Source organism: Erinaceus europaeus, chromosome 2, assembly GCF_950295315.1.
Source record: "Erinaceus europaeus chromosome 2, mEriEur2.1, whole genome shotgun sequence".
NCBI classification, from domain to species: domain Eukaryota; kingdom Metazoa; phylum Chordata; class Mammalia; order Eulipotyphla; family Erinaceidae; genus Erinaceus; species Erinaceus europaeus.
In genome coordinates, this window is record NC_080163.1 from 188,127,451 (window position 1) to 188,148,984 (window position 21,534).

At 51.3% G+C, this 21,534-nt stretch overlaps 1 protein-coding gene across 1 annotated transcript in view; it reads left to right on the top strand.

The window, feature by feature from the left end:
- Window positions 1–21,534, top strand: part of FCGBP (Fc gamma binding protein) — an 86,532-nt gene that overhangs the window by 55,246 nt on the left and 9,752 nt on the right. The window contains exons 8-18 of the mRNA XM_060185930.1: window positions 2,890–3,460; window positions 8,630–9,234; window positions 10,616–11,183; window positions 11,932–12,524; window positions 13,180–13,768; window positions 13,919–14,118; window positions 14,718–14,859; window positions 17,276–17,613; window positions 18,294–18,867; window positions 19,346–19,962; window positions 20,366–20,909. Of these exons, the coding sequence (XP_060041913.1) occupies window positions 2,890–3,460; window positions 8,630–9,234; window positions 10,616–11,183; window positions 11,932–12,524; window positions 13,180–13,768; window positions 13,919–14,118; window positions 14,718–14,859; window positions 17,276–17,613; window positions 18,294–18,867; window positions 19,346–19,962; window positions 20,366–20,909 (5,341 nt within the window). The remainder of the gene's footprint in view (window positions 1–2,889; window positions 3,461–8,629; window positions 9,235–10,615; window positions 11,184–11,931; window positions 12,525–13,179; window positions 13,769–13,918; window positions 14,119–14,717; window positions 14,860–17,275; window positions 17,614–18,293; window positions 18,868–19,345; window positions 19,963–20,365; window positions 20,910–21,534) is intronic.

The following is a 21,534-nucleotide window of genomic DNA, read 5'->3' on the forward strand; positions in this document are numbered from 1 at the left end:
CAATAGGGGTGATTTTTTTGTTTGTTTGTTTGAGTTTTGTTTTGCCTCCAGGATTATTGCTGGAGCTCGATGCAGGCACTAGGAATTCAATGCTCCTGGAGGCCATTATTTATTGGACAGGATAGAGAGAAATTGGAAGAAGAGGGGAAGACAGAGAGGGGGAGAGAAAGATAGACACCTGCAGACTTACTTCACCACTTGTGTACCGATCCCCCTGCAGGTGGGGAGCCGGGGGCTGGAACTGGGATCTTTGCACCAGTCACTGACTTCGTGCCATGTGCACTTAATCTGGTGGGCTAACACCCCCTCCATCTTTTCTTGTTTAATTTTTTTAAAAAAATTAATTTTATTTACTTATTAGAGACAGAAATTGCGAGGGGAGGGAGAGATAGAGGAAGAGAGACAGAGAGATGACTGCAGCCCTGCTTTACCACTTGTGAAGCTTTCCCCCTGCAGGTGGGGACCAGGGGCTTGAACCCAGGTCCTTGTGCACTGTAGTGTGTTACTTTTCTCATTTTGTACATGTGTATCTTATAAATTTTCTGTAGCAAATTGCTATAATTTTTAAATGGAGAATACTGATTTTAGAAGAAAGAGAAGTGGTCTCTGGACTTAACAGGACTTGAACTGTCTTAGTCACTGGTGTGTCCTCATAAGAGGACAAGATTGGACAGAAAGGCTCATGGCTGAATGAGTAATCTGTCTTGCCTTTTCTCTGTTGTGTTTAAAGTTAAGTTATTTACTTATGAGAAAGAGAATGATGACCAGAGCGTGCACTGCCAAGGATCGAACTCAGGAGCCTATGCTTGAGCGTCCAGTGCTTTATCTACTGTGCTGGGCCACTCTATCTTACCTTTGGACCCTTGCTCATACTGTTTTATTTGCCTGTTGCTCCTTTTTCTTTTTTCCACTGTCCCTATTCTTGGTTGTGACAAGAAGGTGTGAAAAAAAAAAAAAAGAGCTGGATGCCTAGGGAGAGGAGAGTGAATTTAGGGAGTAGAGAAACCCACTCTTTTTCTCCTGGTCAAATTGACTCTCCACCCAGAATAATGCAAAGAAACACATGGCTCCCCTTCTTGTTTCCAGTCTCTCACTCATTGATCCTTCACAGCTCAGCTCAGTCAGCCTTTTCTCCTGACCTGGAAGGTGGGGTCTAACCTTTTTCTTAGGCTCACATAGCCTCGAGTACTTCCAGTATTCCATACCTGACCTGTGATCTGTCACTACCTATCTGCCTCCTCCTTTGAACTGGGAGCAACATGCTAGTAGGTCAGGGAGTATCTCAGCTGTGGTTGCATCTCTGAGATCTTGTAGCCCAGGGCCAGGCACCGTGAGTGGCCAGTGAATATTTATTTAAAGCAACAGGGCTTCCCCTCACTTCTTGAACACGTGCAGTTCTACAAGGCACCATTCTAGGCACTGGAGGTGAAGCGGTAAGAAAGCAGACAAAAGGGTTTTGGGCGGTAGTGCAGCAGGTTAAGTGCACATGGCACAAAGTGCAAGGATTAGCTTCAGGATCCAGGTTCGATCCCCCGGCTCCCCGCCTGCAGGGGGGTCGCTTCACAAGTGGTGAAGCAGGTGTGCAGGTATCTCTCTTCCTTCTCCGTCTTCCCCTCTTCTCTGGCTTTCTTTCTGTCCTAGCAAACAACAGCAGCAATGACAACAATAGTAATAACAACAAAAACGATAAAACAACAAGGGCAACAAAAAAGCAAACAGTAGCCTCAGGAGCAGTGAATTTGTAGTGTAGGCACTGAGGGAAAAAAAAAGAAAAAAGAAAAAAGAAAAAAGAAAGTATCTGCCTCTGTAGAGCTGACAGTCTAGTGGAGTTAGACGACTAGTATGAGAAACCAGCAAATGCTGTTGGGTTGTTGGAAAAGTCATGATGTATTTGTGCATTGAAAAGCATAGAAAAATTACTTTTTTTTTCTGTTGTGACTTTTCCAACAACCCACTATTTTAATTACCTAATTAATTTTGGAATACAAGTCAGGGAAGGAATCCAGGGCCTTGAGCGTGTGCAACACCAATGCCTAGCCCTCTCGGCCAAATTTTGTATCCTGGATTAGTTTTAGAGAAAGACAGGAAGAGAGAGAGAGAGAGAGAGAGAGGAGATGAGGGAGGGAGGTAGAGATAGACAGAGATGAGAGACACTACAGCATCACTCTGGCATCCTTTGAGTTCTGGTCCTGTCCGTGGTGCTCCAGTATGGTGCCAGAGATTGAATCAGGGCTTCATGTACTGTGAGGTGTGTGCTCTACTGAGTGAATTATCTTTTAGTCCTTATTTTAATTTGTAAAGATTTTTTTAAAGAGTTTTATTTTTTTGTTAATGAGAAAGGAGGAGAAAGAACCAGATACCACATATGCTGCCAGGAATTGAACTCAGGACCTATGCTTGAGAGTCCAGTGCTTTATCCACTGTGCCACCTCCTGGACCACAAGCTTTTTTTTTTTTTTAAATTAGAAATGGACTGAGAGATAACCAGGGTATCGTTTTAGCATATCGGTGCTCTACCAGCTGAGCCACTTCCCTGGCTACATAACTGCTATTTTAGAAGGCTACAAGTCATAGGAAAAAATTAAGCAAAGAAAGAGATTAGTATAGAGAGGAATTGCCCCATAAAAATAGAATGGTGAGGGGTATTCTTACAGGATGTAAAATCCGAGTAAAGCTTTTGTAAGAGGCAAGAGAGTCATCCATTCACCAAGGGGAGGAACATTTTGAATGTGGGAGTCACAAGAGCAAAATTCCAAAAGCTTGAGTGGTGACAGTGACAGCTGAGGGGAAACTCAAAGCAGCTAAATCAGGGGAAGGAAGTGGGAGGAGGAGAGGGGCTGCAGGCTAACCACAGGGAGCTGACCCCCCCCCCCCCCACTCCGTCTGCAGATTGACAACCAGCGCTCACGCCTGCCCATCTCCCTGGAAGAGGGGAAACTGCGTGTTTACCAGAGCGGGACTCGCGCCACAGTGGAGCTGGACTTTGGCCTGATAGTCAACTATGACTGGGACTGTCAGCTGACATTGAGCCTGCCTGTGAAATTCCAAGACAAGATGTGTGGACTGTGTGGCAACTATAACGGTGATCCCCATGATGACTTCCTCACGCCTGACGGGGAACAGGCTCCCAACGCTGTGGAGTTTGCCAGCTCCTGGAGGCTGGATGATGGGGACTATTTATGCGAAGATGGCTGTGAGAGTGACTGCCCCTCGTGTACCCCGGGCCAGGCCCAGCACTATGAGGGTGACCGTCTCTGTGGCATGCTGACCCTGCCAAATGGACCCTTTGCCGTCTGTCATAATGTCCTGGACCCCCAGCCTTTCCTCAAAGACTGTGTATATGACCTGTGTGTGTTCAATGGAGACCGGTCCAACCTGTGCCGTGGCCTCAGCGCCTATGCCCAGGCCTGTCTGGAGCTTGGTATCTCTGTAGGGAACTGGAGGGAGCCAGCCAACTGCCGTGAGTGATACCCCGATGGGGGCTGGTAGTATGTGGGAGGCAAGGGAACTCACAGCTGTTCAGGATCTCAGCACTGTCTGTGGTGCAGCCTGGAGATGACCTGGGTGAGAGTCATAGCAGTGGCCCAAAGGACCCAGGCTGTGCACCATGAGCCTCAGGTTTGGAGCCGATGTGTCACTAGACAGTGGCAGTCCAGAGAGCCTGGACTATGGTGGTGGAGCTACATGCTGAGAGGCCAAGGCCAGGATAAGAAAAATTAAGGTGGCCATGGAGACCAGAGAAGATTTCTACGTTAGACTTGGGAACAAGGATATCTTAGAGAAAGGGATGGCTGATTAGAGGTCAGTGGGATGGGCAAAAACTAGACAGTTGTTTTTTTTTAGCTAGTGATTTAGAAATGATTAACAAGATTGCAAGATAACAGGGGTACAGTTCCACACAGTTCCCATTGAGTTCCCATCCCTTCCATTGCTCTCTATTCTTTATCCCTCTGGGAGTATGGACCAAAGATCTTTATGAGATGCAGAAGGCAGAAGGTCTGGCTTCTGTAATTTCTTCTCCACTGGACTTTGGTGTTGGCAGGTCAATCCATACTCCAGTCTGTTTCTATCTTCCCCTAGTGGAGTAGGACTCTGGGGAGTGGGGTTCCAGGACACATTTGTGAGGCTGTCTGCCCAGGGATAGCAGGATGGAACCATGGTAGTGTCTGCAACTTGGTGGCTGAAAGGCAATAAGATATAAAGCAGAACAAATTGTTTAATAAATAGAAACCCAAGGTAGGAATAGAGCAGACAACACTAGGGATCTTTGTGTGGGAAGAGGCTAGGAAGTCTATTTTAATAGAGTATGCTCCAAGGGGCCCATGACTTTAGTAATTTTCGCCTGAGCCTGATAGCTAACATGCAGGTGGACTAAAAATATTGGGAACCAAACAGAATTTAAGAAAGCAGGAATGGGCTCCAAGAGAAGAGGCAAGTATATGTGTGTGAAAGCTTGTCAAGAGAGGTAGTCTGCCGAGGTTTGGAGCAGATATGTGACCATATCTTCATTTATAACCCTTCCTGACTCCACAGTATGCTCTGGTAAAGTCCAAGAACCTTAAAGGTATCTGTCCACTTCAGCACTCATTTACCCATATATTTGTTCATCCAACAAGCATTTCCTGAGCTCCTATTTGGCCACATCCCTGTGCTGGTTTTGAGCACCTGTCTCCGTCCTTGTGAGGCCCACAGAAACCTACAGAAATATTCAGAAGACATAAAGGCAAGAAGGAAGGGAGGAAGATGTGTGCAGGCCCAGGCTTAGTGCTTAAGATAGGGACTCCAGGGGGTTGGGTGGTAGTGCAGAGGGTTAAGCATACATGGCGCGAAGCAAGCGCAAGGACCAGCGGAAGGATCCTGGTTCCAACCTCTGGCTCCCACCTGCAGGGGGTCATTTCACAAGCCTTCCCTGTAGGCTATGGGAGCCTGAGGGCTTTTAAACTATCAATAGGCTTCTTCGCTTAATCACTGACTCCTGACCAAGAGATAAAGCAGGGTGTGGCAGAGATAATCCAGTGGTTATGCAAAGAGACTTTCACAGCCCCTCAGCTATGCCACTGAGGTATAGGTCTTCTCCTGAGTTTCCCGGTTAGATCTCTGTCCCCTGGTGTCCCTTCCTGTCGCTGCTCCAGATTCTGAGGGTAGTAGCAATGGAGACTCAGAGTTGCACTTGGTGAGTCTTTGGGGAGTCCTCTCCTCCCTTAAGCTGTCCCCTTGTTGGTGGAGCAGACTGGAGGTGGTGTCTCCACTGATAAACTGTTGAACTGTTAGCAGCCACTTAATCTCTCCTTAGGCCCCTCTCTCCTCTCTGTCACCAGCCACGCGTGTTTGTACTCACCGGTGATTTACTGGGTTCCTGTGGTCATTCTAGTCCTGTCTTGTTTCGGTCCGGGTGGTCTCCTTTGGTATTCCTAGTTGATCCAGGAGAGGAGACTTTAATTTTTATTATTTGTTTATTTATTTTATTATTGGAAAGAGACAGAGAAAAATTGAGGGGGTGAGATAGAGGGGGAAAGAGACCGACACCTGCAGCCCTGCTTCACCACTTACAAAGCTTTTCCCCCTGCAGGTGGGGACCTGGGGCTTGAACCTGGGTCCTTGAGCACTTTAATGTGTATCTTTAACCAGGTGCACCATCACCTGGCCCCCCAGAGAGTTCTTTTTATACACTCAAACTTTCCCACTTTCTTTACTGCGGTTTAGGTTCTGTCTTTGGTGCTGAAAGTTAGCCTTGACTAAAACAGACCAGGCCTCTACTTTTAGAGAAATTGTATCTTATTGAGTCCTATTGAGGGAGACAGATCTGATGACAGATGGCTTACTTAGATCGCAGTAAACTATGAGCTAAAGAGGCAAAGCTCTTTTTAAAAAAAAAAAATTATAAAACGGAAACACTGAAAAAACCATAGGATAAGAGGGGTACAATTCCACACAATTCCCACCACCAGAACTCTGTATCCCATCCACTCCCCCAATAGCTTTCCTATTCTTTAGCCCTCTGGGAGTATGGATCCAGGGTCATTATTGTGTGCAGAAGATGGAAGATCTGGCTTCTGTAATTGCTTCCCTGCTGATCATGGGCGTTGGCAAGTTGATCCATACTCCCAGCCTGTCTTTCTCTTTCCCTAGTGGAGCCAGGATCTGGGGAAATGGGGCTCCAAGACACATTGGTGGTGTCGTCTGACCAGGGAAGTCAGGTTGGCATCATGGTAGCATCTGGAACCTGGTGGCTGAAAAAGAAATTAACATATAAAGCCAAATAAATTGTTGAGCACTGTTGGGCTCTGGCTTATGGTGGTGTGGGGGATTGAACCTGGGACTTCGGAGCCTCAAGTATGAGAGTGTCTTTGCATAGCTAATATGCTATCTTCCCCCACCCAAAAGCTCATTTTAAAAATATATATATATTTTATTTTTGAGAGACATGCACACAGAGGGAGACACACACAAAGAGGAACACCAGAGCACTGCTCAGCTCTGGCTTATGGTGGTGCGGGGGATTGAAACTGGGACTTAGGAACCTGAGGCATGAGTCTGTTAGCATAACCATTATGCTATCTCCCTCACCCAAAAGCTCATTTCTTTTTTTTTATATTTATTTATTACCTTTTTTTGTTGCCCTTGTTGTTTTATTGTTGTAGTTATTATTGTTGTTATTGATGTCGTTGTTGGATAGGACAGAGAGAAATGGAGAGAGGAGGGGAAGACAGAGGGGGAGAGAAAGAGACACCTGCAGACCTGCTTCACCACCTGTGAAGCGACTCCCCTGCAGGTGGGGAGCTGGGGGCTCAAACCTGGATCCTTCCGCCGGTCCTTGTGCTTTGCACCAGGTGTGCTTAACCCACTGTGCTACTGCCCGACTCCCAAAAGCTCATTTCTTAAGAGCAAATGGGAGACTCATGAAGAAGGTGCTCAAAGAAGATCTAAGGAGGTGACATGGGAGCAGAGACCAGGACAAGGCAGTGGCATCGGCTACACGGTAACAAGGATGCTCTTGAGTTTCCTGCACTGAGGAGCTCATTTATTCTTTTATTTATTTATTATTGAATAGAGGCAGAAAGAAATCGGGAAGAGAGACAAAGACACCTGTAGCCTGCTTCATTACTCTTGAAGCGTCCCCCCTCCAGATGGGGACCAGGGGTTTGAACCAGGGTCCTTGTACACTGTAATGTGTGCGCTTAACTAGCTGTGTCACCACCTGGCTCCAAGGTAAATTTATTCTTTTTTTTTATTTATTTATTCCCTTTTGTTGCCCTTGTTGTTTTATTGTTGTAGTTATTATTGTTGTTGTCGTTGTTGGATAGGACAGAGAGAAATGGAGAGAGGGAGGGGAAGACAGAGAGGAGGAGAGAAAGATAGACACCTGCAGACCTGCTTCACCGCCTGTGAAGCGACTCCCCTGCAGGTGGGGAGCCGGGGTTCGAACCGGGATCCTTATGCCGGTCCTTGTGCTTTGCGCCACCTGCGCTTAACCTGCTGCGCTACAGCCCGACTCCTGGTAAATTTATTCTTAACAGTCCTGTGACATCAGCACTATTATCATCCAATTTTACTAATGGAAAAACTGAGGCACAGGAAGACTGGAACTATTCACTCATGTCGCACGGCTAGCAAAGAAAGAGCTGAGAACCAGAGATAGCGCAGCAAATAGAGTATGCACTTTGTGTGTGTGAACCTCTGGGTTTGCACTCTGCATCACATAGTAGCACCATGAACAGCAGTGGGTTATCTCTGTGAATGGTGGATTGTTGCTGTGGTGTTTATCCTTTTTCTCTCTCTCCTTTTCTCTTGCTCTCAAACAAAAGAGAGGTTTGGTATTTGATTACAAGTGCTCTTTCTAGAATATATTTATTTTGAGATAGTGAATATGAGAGAGACAGAGACAGAAACAAAGGCTAGACCACTACTCAGCTCTGATTTATGTAGTGCTGGGGATGAAACCCAAGGCCTCATGCTTTCAGGTCCTGCGTCCTATCACCGAGAAATCTTCCTCGACCTGAGATTTCAGTCCACGCCATCTGGTTCATCACTTACATCAAAAGCCTGAGTTGGGTGTGTGGGTTCCCCCCAAGGAGATGCCCCCTTCACACTATGGCAGAGTGAGCCAATGCAAGAGGAGGACATAGAGGTGCTGATACAGATGGTGGGGAGTGGTGGGGAGAGTCATGGGCCACAGGGACTTTGCTGACTCTTAGATCCAGCAAGATCAAGCCACAGGAGGGTTCTAGGCAGGAGAGGGAATTCATCTGACCCATAGTTGTTCATAGGGTTACAACGGATGTGCGTCAGAAATAGGTTGTAGGAACACAGTGTGGGGGACACCAGGCAGGAGGCTTCGGGGGTGGTAGAACCAGGGTGGAGACTGTGCTGAGAGAAGAATAGGGGCAGGTTAGGGGTGAATTTTGAATGCGGAGTTCACCAGGTTTGCTCATGATTGCCTGTCCAGTGAAGGAGGGCCAGCTATGTCTCTGAGGTCGGGGGCCTGGGCACCGAGGAGGATGGAGCCCCTGTGCTGAGATAGGGAGCTCTGCGCAGGGGCAGGATTTGGGTATTGGCATCCTGGTATGCCTCTGTGACTGGGTGCCCTGCTAGGACCTTTCGAGCCAGCCCCTCCCCTGTCTTCCTGCAGAACTGTCCTGCCCCGCCAACAGTCGCTATGAACTCTGCGGGCCAGCCTGCCCGGCTTCCTGCAACCCCACAGCGGCCCCGTCCAATTGCTCTGGCCGCCCGTGTGTGGAGGGCTGCGTGTGCCTCCCAGGCTTCGTGAGCAGTGGCAGTGCCTGTGTGGCAGCCTCAACCTGTGGTTGTGTCTATGGGGACCGGCTGCTGGCTCCAGGCGAGGCGGTGTGGGATGACAAGAAGTGCCAGCGCCGCTGCACCTGCGATGCTGCCACGCATCAGATGCGCTGCAGCAACACGCAGGGCTGCCCGACAGGCCAGCGCTGCCGTGTCCAGAACGGCCTCCTGGGCTGCTACCCCGACGACTTCGGCAGCTGCCAGGCGCATGGGGACCCACACTACCTGACCTACGATGGCCGGCGCTTGGACTTCATGGGCACCTGCACGTACCTCCTGACCGGCTCGTGCGGTCAGGCCGTGGGGCTGCCTGACTTCCGGGTGCTGGTGGAGAATGAGCACCGGGGCAGCCAGACAGTGAGCTACACCCATGCTGTGCGTGTTGAGACCCTTGGCGTGACTGTGGCCGTGCGCCGGGAGCACCCTGGAAAAGTGCTGGTAAGTGAGGGGCTGTCTAGGGCAAGGTCCCCCCACCCACCCAAGAGTAAGTAGAAGCTTTGGGCTAGAAGTGGTGCTGAGACCTATTAGAAGACTTGGTGGTGGGGGCTGGGTGGTAGTGCAGTGGTTTAAGTGCACATGGCACAAAGCACAAGGACGGGGTAGGGGATCCCGGTTTGACTCCCCCAGCTCCCCACCTGCGGGGGGGGGGTCACTTTACAGGTGGTGAAGCAGGTCTGCAGGTGTCTATCTTTCTCTCCCCCTCTGTCTTCCCCTCCTCTCTCCCTTTCTCTCTGTCCTATCCAACAACGACGGCAGCAATAACAACAACAATAATAATAGCAACGATAAACAACAAGGGCAACAAAAAGGGAAATAAAATGGCCTCCAGGAGCACTGGATTTGTATTGCAGGCACCGAGCCCCAGCAGTAACCCTGGAGGCAAAACAAAAAAAAAAAAAAAAGAAAAAGAAAAAAAGACCTGGTGGCCCACTGGTGAAGGACCTGACTCCAAGCTGGGCAGGATGACTTTGTCTCCCTAGGCCTAAGTGTTTCCTCTGTCAGACAGGATAATAAAATAACCACAAACAGAATGATTGGGGTGAAGAATCTGATACTTGTGGGGTGTTCTGAAAAAGCCTTTTATTGTTATCACTGTCCTCCAAAGTGTAGATCTGGGCATCTTCTGGAAGTTGGGCTGAGTTTGAGGAGCTTAGGAGAACACGAAAAGGCCTGTGTGACAGTACCGGGGGTAGAGGCACAGTACTGAGGACTCAGCTGGAGTCTTGGGATTCTGAAGTCAAAGGGCTTGATAGGCCATTGGATGGGGTTTGGAGCAACATTTACTCATATGTGACAGTTGTCAAGAGAAGAGTGATGTGACGTGCTCCAGAAGAGGGCACAGCATGTGCCAAGACGGAGGTCCACTTCTTTTGTCCAGGGAGACTGCAAGGAGGCTGAATGAGAAGTGTGTCAGCCAAGCAGGCACAGAGGAGACAGAACCAAGGGAAAACAGGGTCTTCTAGGTCAAAGACTCGGATTTAATCCACATCCTGAAAGATGAGGGGCAACAACGGGGAGAATATGGTAGTGTGTTCTTGGCAAAGTGAGACCAGAAACTTGACTGAACTAGGGGACTTTGAGGAACTCTGAAAGCCCATGTGTCTGGAGCAGAATGACTGATGGGAAGAAGCAAGCCGGTGAGGGTGAGGACGTAAATGGGAGCAGAAACGGAGGCTTGAGGGTCCCACGTTCAGGACCTGGGCTTAGGGTGAGAGTCAGAGGAGGGAGAAGGCAGACGGTGTTGCAGATAGTGGAAGCAGCATGTGTTCCAGAGAACATGAATACCCTGACCCCTTGGCCCTGCCCCTTCTTTGTCCAGGTGGATGGCGTCTTTCAGTACCTGCCTTTCCAGGCGGCAGGTGGGCAGGTACAAGTGTATCGTCAGGGCAGTGATGCTGTGGTGCGCACCGACTTTGGCCTGACTGTCACCTATGACTGGAACGCTCGTGTGATTGTCAAGGTGCCAAGCAGCTACTCTGGGGCCCTGTGTGGGCTCTGTGGGAACTTCAACGGGGACAAAAGTGATGAACTGGCCCTTCGGGGTGGCGGCCAGGCCGATAGCGTTCTGGCCTTTGGAAACAGCTGGCTGGAGGAGACAAAGCCAGGCTGTGGAGCGACTGAGCCGGGTGAATGTCCCAATCTGGACTCCCTGGTGACACAGCAGCTACAGAGCAAGAGGGAGTGTGGGATCCTAGCAGATCCTGACGGGCCCTTCCAGGAGTGCCACTCCATACTGGACCCAGAGGAAGCCCTGCGCGACTGTGTCTATGACCGCTGCCTGATGCCAGGCCAGTCTGGGGTGCTGTGTGACGCTTTAGAGACTTATGTTGCTGCCTGCCAGGCTGCTGGGGTCACTGTGGAGTCCTGGAGGAGTGAAGAACTTTGCCGTGAGTATCGGGAGGGGACTGCTGTGGGACTCAACCTTGTCTGCCAATGAATGTATCAATAGCAACTCCTTTCTTCCTTCCTTCCTTCCTTCCTTCCTTCCTTCCTTCCTCCCTTCCTCCCTTCCTCCCTCCCTCCCTTCCTTCCTCCCTCCTCCCCCTTTCTAATGTGGTACCAGAAAATGGACATAGGGTACCACTCACATATGTGGTACCTCTTACATACATGGTACTACTGAGTGGCATCTCTGGCCCATTTATTTATTTTAGAGGGAAATGATAGAGGGGGAGACAGACACAGAGAGGAAAGATAGCAAAGCATGACTCTACCGTCCATAGAGTTCCCATGATGCTTCCCATGATGCTTCTGTGTGGTCCCAGGGCTCAAACCCATGGCCTTATGCTGGAAAAGGCCACCGAGTTATCTCCTCCAGAGGGCTGACTTTTTTCAAATGAAGGAGAGGGAGAGAGAGAGGGAGACTAAAGCACTGACCACATTTTCTCCTGCATCATATGCATAACAAAGCAGATGTATTTTCCAGGTGAGCTATTTTGGTGGCTTGTCATACAATCTTGCTAGGATGAGGTTAAATGTGATATAGTCAGTTCCTCATTCCGCCAATAGGGGGCTTCTTGCAGCTGCAACGCTGTGTGTGTATGAGCATGTGCATGTGCACATGCATGTGGGTTTGGGTTCAAGCTTATCAACAAGAGCAGAGATTCTCCATTCTGATGGCCACTTTCCCCACAGCAAAGAGCTGCCCACCCAACAGCCACTATGAGCTGTGCGCCTACGGCTGCCCGCTGTCCTGTGGAGACATCCCCGTGCCCGGGGGCTGTGGCTCCGACTGCCATGAGGACTGTGTGTGTGATGACGGCTTTGTGCTCAGTGGTGGGTCCTGCGTGCCTGTGTCCTCCTGTGGCTGCGTGCACCAGGGAGCCTACCACCCTCCAGGTCAGACCTTCTACCCGGGACCGAATTGTACTTCCGTCTGCCACTGCCAGGAAGGTGGTATGGTATCATGCAAGCCCTCTAGCTGCGGCCCACAAGAGGCCTGCCAACCATCCAATGGCATCCTGGGCTGCGTGTCTGTGGGCTCTGTCACCTGCCAGGCTTCGGGAGACCCCCACTACACCACTTTTGATGGCCGCCGCTATGACTTCATGGGTGCCTGTGTGTATGTACTGGCTCAGACCTGTGGCACCCGGCCTGGTCTGCATCAGTTTACTGTCCTGCAGGAGAATGAGCACTGGAATGGCAACAGTGTCAGCGTGACCAAGGCTGTCACTGTCCTGGTGGCGAACTACACACTGCGGCTGCAGCAGAGCCAGTGGAAGGTCACGGTAAGGGCAGCAGGTTCAGTAAGAGCCAAGAGTAGATTTGGGAAGCCTGGTTGTCAAGAAGAGGAGGAGGGACCATTCAGCCCCAGAGCAGGAATCCAGGAAAGAGGTGACCTGGCTAATTATGGACCAGTTCTGATATGGTTGAGTGCCCCTTTCTCTCTCTTTCCCATCCTATCCAAAACCAAAATGGTAACAACCATAGTTATAACCCCCAAGACTCCAGGAGAGACTGTTTTCTTGCTTCTCTCTAACACTTAGTGGTTCCAGGTGCCCTTGGCTTGTGGCTACATCACTCGATCTCTGCCCTCATTGTCTTCACTTGGTCTTTCTTTTGTGTATTTGCGATTTCTGGCTTTTATAAGGAAACTCTTCATTGAACATAGGATCATTGAAATCCAGAATGAGCTCATATCAAAATGACTAATCAAACAGTCACATCTACAAAACCTCTTATTCCATATAGTGTCATATTCTGAGGTTCTGTGTGGACATATCTTTTGGGGAGTATCATTCAGCCCACCTCAAGGCCCATTATTATGCCCTTTGAAATAATATGGAAATGAAGGCCATTGACATAAGGACTCCTAGAAGTTCAATGTCAGGCAGGGCGTCTGTCCTCTAGAATGAACCCTCTGAGATGTGGCTTCACTTCCAGGTCAATGGTGTGGACATGAGGCTGCCCGTGGTGCTGGATGGGGGCAAGATTCGTGTGTCTCAGCACGGCGCAGATGCCGTGATTGAGACCGACTTTGGCCTGCGTGTAGCCTACGACCTCGTGTACTATGTGCGGGTCACCGTGCCAGGCAACTACTACCAGCAGATGTGTGGTCTGTGCGGCAACTACGACGGAGATCCCAAAGATGACTTCCAGATGCCTGACGGCTCGCAGGCAGGCAACCCCAATGACTTCGGCAACTCCTGGGAGGAGAAGGTGCCTGGCTCTCCCTGTGTGCCACAGCCCCCCTGTGATCCCAGCGACGAGAACTGCAACCCAGAGTGCACGCCTGAGCAGCAGCAGCAGTACCAGCAGGAGAAGTTCTGTGGGTTCCTTACCAACCCCACTGGGCCATTGGCCGCCTGCCACAAACTGCTGGATCCCCAGGGCCCCTTGCAGGATTGTGTCTTTGATCTCTGTGCGAGTGGTGGGAACCAGAGCATTCTCTGTTCCATCATCCATGCTTATGTGAGTGCCTGCCAGGCAGCTGGAGGCCACGTGGAACCCTGGAGGACCGAATCCTTCTGCTGTGAGTGAGGGACAGGAAAGGGGAGAGCCAGAGGACAGAGGGAGGAGGTGGCAAGGGGCAAGGAAAATGGAGGTTGAACCACAGAAGGGTAGAACCCTGGGCCCTGCAGCCCCTACCTTTCATGGGTGCTAAGAGACGCTCTCTTTGCAGCGATGAAGTGCCCCCCCAATAGCCACTATGAGGTCTGCGCAGACACCTGCTCCCTGGGCTGCTCTGCACTCACTGCCCCCCCACAGTGTCCGGATGGCTGTGTCGAGGGCTGTCAGTGTGACCCCGGCTTCCTCAACAGTGGCGAGACCTGTGTGCCCATGCAGGAATGTGGCTGCTACCACAATGGTGTCTACTATGAGGTGAGAATGAGTTCTGCATCTCAGACTGAGTCCAAGGCCTCAGGCTCCATGCCCTTACCACTGCCCGTAAGCCCCCATGAACCTCCTGATTGTCCACCCACACCATGGCCCTGGTGTGTCCTCTCTCGCTTGGTTCTCTCCCATCCTCGGGCCCAGCATCCTAAAGCAGCAGGAATGGCTGTTCTATATACAACCATATTCCCTACAGTTCTAAACTCCCTCTTGCCTCCCATGTTCTGGTTATGTACCCAGGTCTCTGTTATACTAGCTGCTCACCACCTCTGCCTCCTTCATCTATTCTCAGTAGCAAGTCCTTTTCCTTTTGTTGGAGAGAGGGAGAGGGAGAGACAGACACAAAATCTGTGTCCCTTGATGAACCGTCTCCTACTCAGCAGATACTTAGTGGCTATTTTACAATAAGCAAATGAGTGAAAGAAAAAAAAAAGAATCAATGAATTGGACCTCAGGGTGATGCTATGTCTTAGTTTCACAGACAAGGTACCCCTGACTCTGCATGTTCTTTGGACCACCCTGTCCCCTGACAACCAAAGAAGCCAGAGTCAGCTCCCATCTAAAGGATGCCATCTCTGTCCCTACAGCCAGACAAGACAGTGCTTATCGACAACTGCCAGAAACAGTGTGTGTGCCATGCTGGCCAAGTCCTGGTGTGCACGGACCACAGCTGCGAGCCAGGGGAGGTGTGCGAACCCTCGGGAGGTGTCCTGAGCTGCATCACCAAAGGTGCTGTGTTTGGGACTGAGGCTGGGGCTGGTGTGACTGGGACAAGTAACAGGGGCTCTGTTGCTGAGGGGAGTGTAGCTGGGATCTTCACGGTAGGAGGTACAGGGGATTCAGGATTGGGATCCAATACCTGGGGTCAGAGGAAGAGACCCTCCGGTCTGAGAGGCAGAGGGACCCTGAGGATGGAATCTAGGCTGTGAAAAACTTCAGGACTAGATTTCTTTCTCTCTCTATTTTTTTTAATTATTAAAATTATATTTATTTCTTTCTTCCCTTTCGTTGTCCTTATTGTTTTATTGTTGTAGTTATTATTGATGTCATTATTGTTGGATAGGACAGAGAGAATTGGAGTGGGAAGGGGAAGACAGAGAGGGGGAAAGAAAGACAGACACCTGCAGACCTGCTTTACCGCTTGTGAGGCAACTCCTCTGCAGGTGGGGAGCCAGGGGCTTGAACCAGGATCCTTATGCCGATCTTTGTGCTTTGTGCCACGTGCACTTAACTCGCTGTGCTACCACCCGACTCCCTTTCTTTCTCTTTTTTAAAATTATTTTTATTAGTGATTTAATAATGATTGACAAGATTGTGGGATAAGAGGGGTACAATTCCATACAGTTCTCACCATCAGAATTCTGTATCCTATCCCCTGATGGGAAGATTCCCTATTCTTTATCTCCCAGGGAGTGTAGACCAAAGATCTTTATGGGGTGCAGAAGGTAAAAGGTCTGGCTTCTGTAATTGCTTTTCTGCTGGACATGGGCATTGGCTGGTCGATCCATGCCCCCAGCCTATTTCTATCTTTTCCTAGTGGGTAAGGGCTCTGGAGAAGTGGGGTTCCAGGACACAATGGTGAGATCATCAGGTTGGTATCATAGTAGCGTCTGCAACTTGGTGGCTGAAAAGCATTAAGATATAAAGCAGAACAAATTGTTTAATAATCAGAAACATAAAGGTAAGAATAGAGAAGATGAGATTTGGCGTCTTCATGTTGGAAGAGGACTAGGTTTCATGTGACCAATGTCAGGTAGCTCCAGCATAAAGCAGAACTGGATATATATAATTTTCTCCAAAGGGCCAGAGAAACTTTGAAATGTGCAGGCTCCTCAGTCAGACTAAGTGAGGTGGTTTGGCTCCAGTAAAACCTTGTCTTCAAAATAGGCAGCTGGCTGTGCTGCAGTTTGCTGACCACAGATAAATGGGAGGAGGCACCAAGCCTCAGACATGAGGGGTTAGGGGAGATGGGAACATCCCCCCCCCCCATGGACAGAAAAGAGATTCCAGGAGAGCTCAGGCATCCAAAGCCCGAGTCTTGGGTCCTGGATATAGGGCTTCCTGAAGGAAGGGTCTCAGACATGGAAATGAGAGACAGCTGTCATGGGAAGCTGCAGGTATAGCAGAGAGGTTATGCAGGCTGGAGCTGGCAGGCAGGGGGAATCTCCTCTGGAGTCATGGCCCTACTCTTGGGAAGCTGCCTGTCAGGACATCTGAGTGCCTTTCCTGAGAAGCCAGGTAGGACCAGTGGCCCTGGCTTAGTGGGAGTCCCTCCTGCTTCTAAGTCCCCTGGATAGCAGGAGCCAGGAGGACGGTCCCCCCTCTTCCTGCAGTGACCTCCAGCATCCTCTGCTGACAGGCCCTAAAGCTACTGGTAGAATTGAAGCAAAGTCAAAAACTGAAAGCTGTGAGCAGGGGGAGAAAAGAGGACGTCTGTGGATGTGGGCATTCCAAAAGCTGGCAACTCTAGGGGCAGGGCCTTTGACACACAGAAGACTTAGGAATGAGAACCCCAACAACAGGGTTCTCATTCTCTGATATACAAGCCTCCTGCAATGGAACTCTTCCTGGAGGGATCTCCTGAGACTTTGTGTTGGAACTCCCAGGGTCATGGTCTCAACAAGTGGGCCAGCTGGAGTCGGGTCCTTCACAGAAAATGCCTCCAACACCTTGATTTTGGGCACAGAGCTCTTTTGGATCTGGGCCTCAGATGTGGTAACTTCAGGGGCTGAAAGAAGGGTTTTTTTTTTTTTGGGGGGGGGGGACTGGTATCTGACTCTTGGACACAGAAAGCCCTGTTTTCCTGGGTGCTCCCAGCTCTGCCTCTGTACTGGAGTCACAGTCACAGAGACCCCTGAGGTTCTTGGCTCAGACCCGGGCCTCCAAGGATTGAAATCTCCAGCAAGGGAACACTGAGTTCTAGGTCTCAGATATAGGGACATTGGAGTCTGGGTCTTGGTGGCAAGAACCTGGGGGGCTAGGACAGCAGTCTGCAGGGTCCAAGTCTCTGATGTGAGAACCCTGACACCTGGCCCAGCTTGTGGGAGCCCCCAGCCAGTGTCCCTGCCACAAGCTGGAGCAGATACTGGGGAACAGCTGGATTTCTGCTGGACAGCCCCTTAAGATCCTCTCTCTTCTCCCCCAGACCCATGTCACGGGGTAACATGTCGGCCACAGGAGACGTGCAAGGACAAAGATGGCCAAGGAGTGTGTGTTCCTAACTACGAGGTCATGTGCTGGCTTTGGGGAGACCCGCACTACCACTCCTTCGACGGGCGGGACTTTGACTTCCAGGGGACCTGCGACTACGTGCTGGCGACAACAGAATGCCCAGGTGGGAATGCAGAGGGCCTCGCCCCCTTCACCATCACCACCAAGAATGAGAACCGGGGCAACCCTGCAGTGTCCTATGTGAGGCGTGTCACTGTGGCCACCCTCAATGTCAACGTCTCCATTCACAAAGACGAGATTGGCAAAGTCCGGGTGAGTCTTATTGGAGGGTCCCTCTGGGTCCCCTACTGCCCCCTCCTGAGGCATCTTCAGTCACAGGCAGGAGCTCAAGGCACCTTCTCTTCACCTATACCTGAAACAAAGTAGTAGCAAAAGCAACAGCAGTCCCAGCAAAACCACTAACCCCCTATTGGGAATTACAGAAGCCCAGTCCCTTGCTCAGAGCTCTGGCATAGGACTTCAGTACTTTTATTTTCAAAGATCTGGCTTCCTTATAAGTGATAGGATATTGGACAAGTGGCTTTATCTGGTGGGTCTCAATTTCTTAATCTGTGAAACGGGGATCATACCAGGTCCTACCCCACAGTGAAGTGGGGTATATAAGTCGGGCCCAGATTAGCACCTGTGAATGTTAATGAAGAAAGAGATGAGAGGCCCAGAGATTCTAACACAGAGAGATAGAGTTAGGTTGATGGACTAGATATCCAGATAGATAGGTGGATAGGTAGATAGATAGATAGATAGATAGATAGATAGGTAGATGGGGCTGGGATACCCCTTTCAGTCCATAGCAGATATCTCTAATGTTTGTCAAATGCCTTTCTGACCATCCTTAGTGAGTCCTCAGCAACTATCAGCCATGGTGGCAAGATGAGGCAGGCAGGGGGCTGGGGCTGGGCACTCAAGGTACTCCATATGCCTCCTCCCCTCAGGTGAATGGAGTACTGACTGCACTGCCAGTCACTTTGGCTGGTGGAAGGCTTTCCGTGACCCACGGTGCATCAAAAGCAGTGCTAGTGACTGACTTCGGGCTGCAGGTCACCTATGACTGGAACTGGCGTGTAGAGGTGACGCTTCCCAGTAGCTACCACGACTCAGTGTGTGGGCTCTGTGGGGACATGGACCGCGACCCCAACAATGACCAAGCCTTCCCCAATGGCACCCTGGCTCCCTCCACTCCCACTTGGGGTGGCAGCTGGAGAGTTCCAGACGGGGACCCACTGTGCTGGGATGAATGTCAGGGGTCTTGCCCCACATGCTCTGGGGACCAGTTGGAAGAGTTTGGAGGCCCAGGCTTCTGTGGGCCACTGGCTGCAGGCACAGGAGGCCCCTTCGCTGCCTGCCATGCTGTCGTGGCACCCGAAAATTTCTTCAAGGGCTGCGTTCTGGATGTGTGCCTGGGTGGAGGGGTCCACAACATCTTGTGCCAGGCCCTGGCTGCCTATGCTGCTGCCTGCCAGGCCGCTGGGGTTACCATCAAGGACTGGAGACCACAGGCTGGCTGTGGTGAGTATTGGGGAAGCAGAGAAGGTATGGGGGTTTTTCTCTGTAGGACTGCTTGGGGCCACTGCAGACCTTCTGCATTGTTTTGTTTTTCTCCATGTCTTTTCCCCACTCTCTCTTAGAGATTATTTCCTTGTCTCCCTTGGATTCTCATCCTGTGTCTTCATTTGAGTGGGTCTTCCTTTTTAAAACATTTGTGATTTATTTTTTTATGAGAGACAGAGAAAGACCAGAGCATGCTCAGCCCTAGCACAGGGCAGTGCTGGATATTGAACCCAGTGACTCTGAAGCCTCAGGTGTGCAGTCCTGTGCTCTAATGCTGAGATATCTCCCAGTCCTGGTTCTTTTATCTTTCTTTCTTTCTATCCCTCTCTGTGTCTCTGTCCTTTGTTCCTCTGTCTCTTCCCACCCTGTTTTCAGAGCCCACCTCCTGACCACATTCTCTCTCTTTCTTCCCTTTCACCCTTCCATCCTCCTGCAGAGATCTCCTGCCCCCAGAATAGCCACTATGAGCTCTGTGGCCCACCCTGCCCGGCCAGCTGCCCATCCCCGGCACCCCCCACCGTCTCAGTGCCCTGTGAAGGTCCCTGTGCTGAGGGCTGCCAGTGTGACTCTGGCTTCGTGTGGAGTGTGGACCGCTGCGTCCCCCTGGATGGCGGCTGTGGCTGCTGGGCCAACGGCACATACCACGAGGCTGGCAGTGAGTTCTGGGCTGATGGCACCTGCTCCCAGCGCTGCCGCTGTGGGCCAGGAGGTGGCTCTGTGGTCTGCACTCCTGCCAGCTGTGGGCTGGGTGAAAAGTGTGGCCTGCTGCCCTCAGGCCAGTTGGGCTGCCTCCCCATCAGCACATCTGAGTGTCAGGCCTGGGGGGATCCCCACTACATCACCCTGGATGGGCATAAGTATGACTTCCAAGGTGCCTGCGAGTACTTGCTGAGTGCACCCTGCCACGCCCCACCCCAGGGGGCTGACAACTTCACCGTCACGGTGGCCAATGAGCACCGGGGCAGCCAGGCTGTCAGCTACACCCGCAGCGTCTCCCTGTACATCCACAACCACGTCCTGACCCTCAGCACCCAGTGGCCCCGGAAGCTGCAGGTGAGGACCTCTGGGTCAGACGGGAGTGCCTGCTGGCTCTGGGCTGCTGGGATAGTGATGGGAAAGGGCCTGCCTTCCCCCACATTACCTTGTGTAGGTGGGGAGGGACTAGTGGGGGGTTTGGAGTATAGGCCTGGAGCCACATGGCTCAGAGCAATGCTTTCTCTTCTCTTCATCATAAAAATGATCACAGGCAAGTACCTTCTTCAGAGGGTACTGTGAGTGCAGCGATGCCATGTCTTTCTATGCTTATTGCCGTAGTACTGCTGCTGCTGCTACTCCTCTACTCTTAATACAAAGTGCTCAGTAGCTAGTGTGTGTCTGTGTTCCGGGGGATGGGGCAGAGGGGCATGGTTCCAACCTGTGTCCACGCCACTCACTCCACACTCTGCCCTGCCTGCAGGTGGACGGTCAGCTCGTGTCGCTGCCCTTCCAGCTAGACTCGCGCCTGCAGGCATACCTGAGTGGCAAAGATGTGGTGGTGACTGTGGCCAGTGGGCTTTCTTTGTCTTTCGACGGAGTCAGCACTGTGCGTCTGCGCGTGCCCGCTGTCTACTCAGGCTCCCTTTGTGGCCTGTGCGGAAACTACAACCAGGACAAGGCAGATGAAGTGCAGGCTGTGGGCCCTGACCCTGGCCGGTGGCAGGTGGGCGGCGCCCCAGGCTGCGGGGAGTGTGTGCCCGGCCCCTGCCCGCCCCAGTGCACACCTGACCAGCAGGCGCAGTTTGGAGGCCCAGAGGCCTGTGGTGTGATCTCAGCCCCTGATGGCCCTCTGGCACCCTGCCATGGCATCCTGCCACCCTCACAGTACTTCCAGGCCTGCCTGCTGGACACCTGCCAGGCTCAGGGCCATCCTGGGGCCCTCTGCCCTGCCGTGGCCGCCTACGTGGCAGCCTGCCAGGATGCTGGGGTTCAGATTGGCGAGTGGAGACGACCCGACTTCTGCCGTGAGTACAGATCCATGCAGCGTGCTCTAGCGGTGGTCTACCCTCCACACTCCCCCATGTCACAGAATGCTAAGAAAAGGGCTTTCTCATCCTCTGTCAGGTCAGGGACCTCCCCTGAGCCACGTAGCTCCCGTCATGTCAACAGCATTCACACACCAAGTATACTAGCTTACGTGCACACTGCATTGACAGAGACCTCAGGGCCAAATCCCTGGTGCAGCGCACTCTCAGGGCAGCCTAGTCAGATAACTGCGGTGACTCACACTGTCAGAGTTACACAGTAGGTGACTCTGGACAGCTAAGTTCTGTCAGGTGCTCCTGTCCACAGAGACTTAGTGAGTCACTCCCAGCCAGGTCTCGATACACTGCTTCAGTCACTAACTGCAGTCACAGGGTCTGGTGGAATGGGCCCTGTGGCATCAGGCAGGGACACCTCTGGCTGGTGTCACCTAGTCAAATGAACATGGAGACACACATGAACAGACACACCCAGGGAGATTCTGACCCTGACTCTGCCAGACACAGAGTCAGTTTCAGGTTGTCTGGGCAGTTCTCCTCAGCAGACCCCCTTCAGTCAGATTTCTCCTGTCAGCCTCCCCAGTCAGAGACATGAGGTGACATGGGG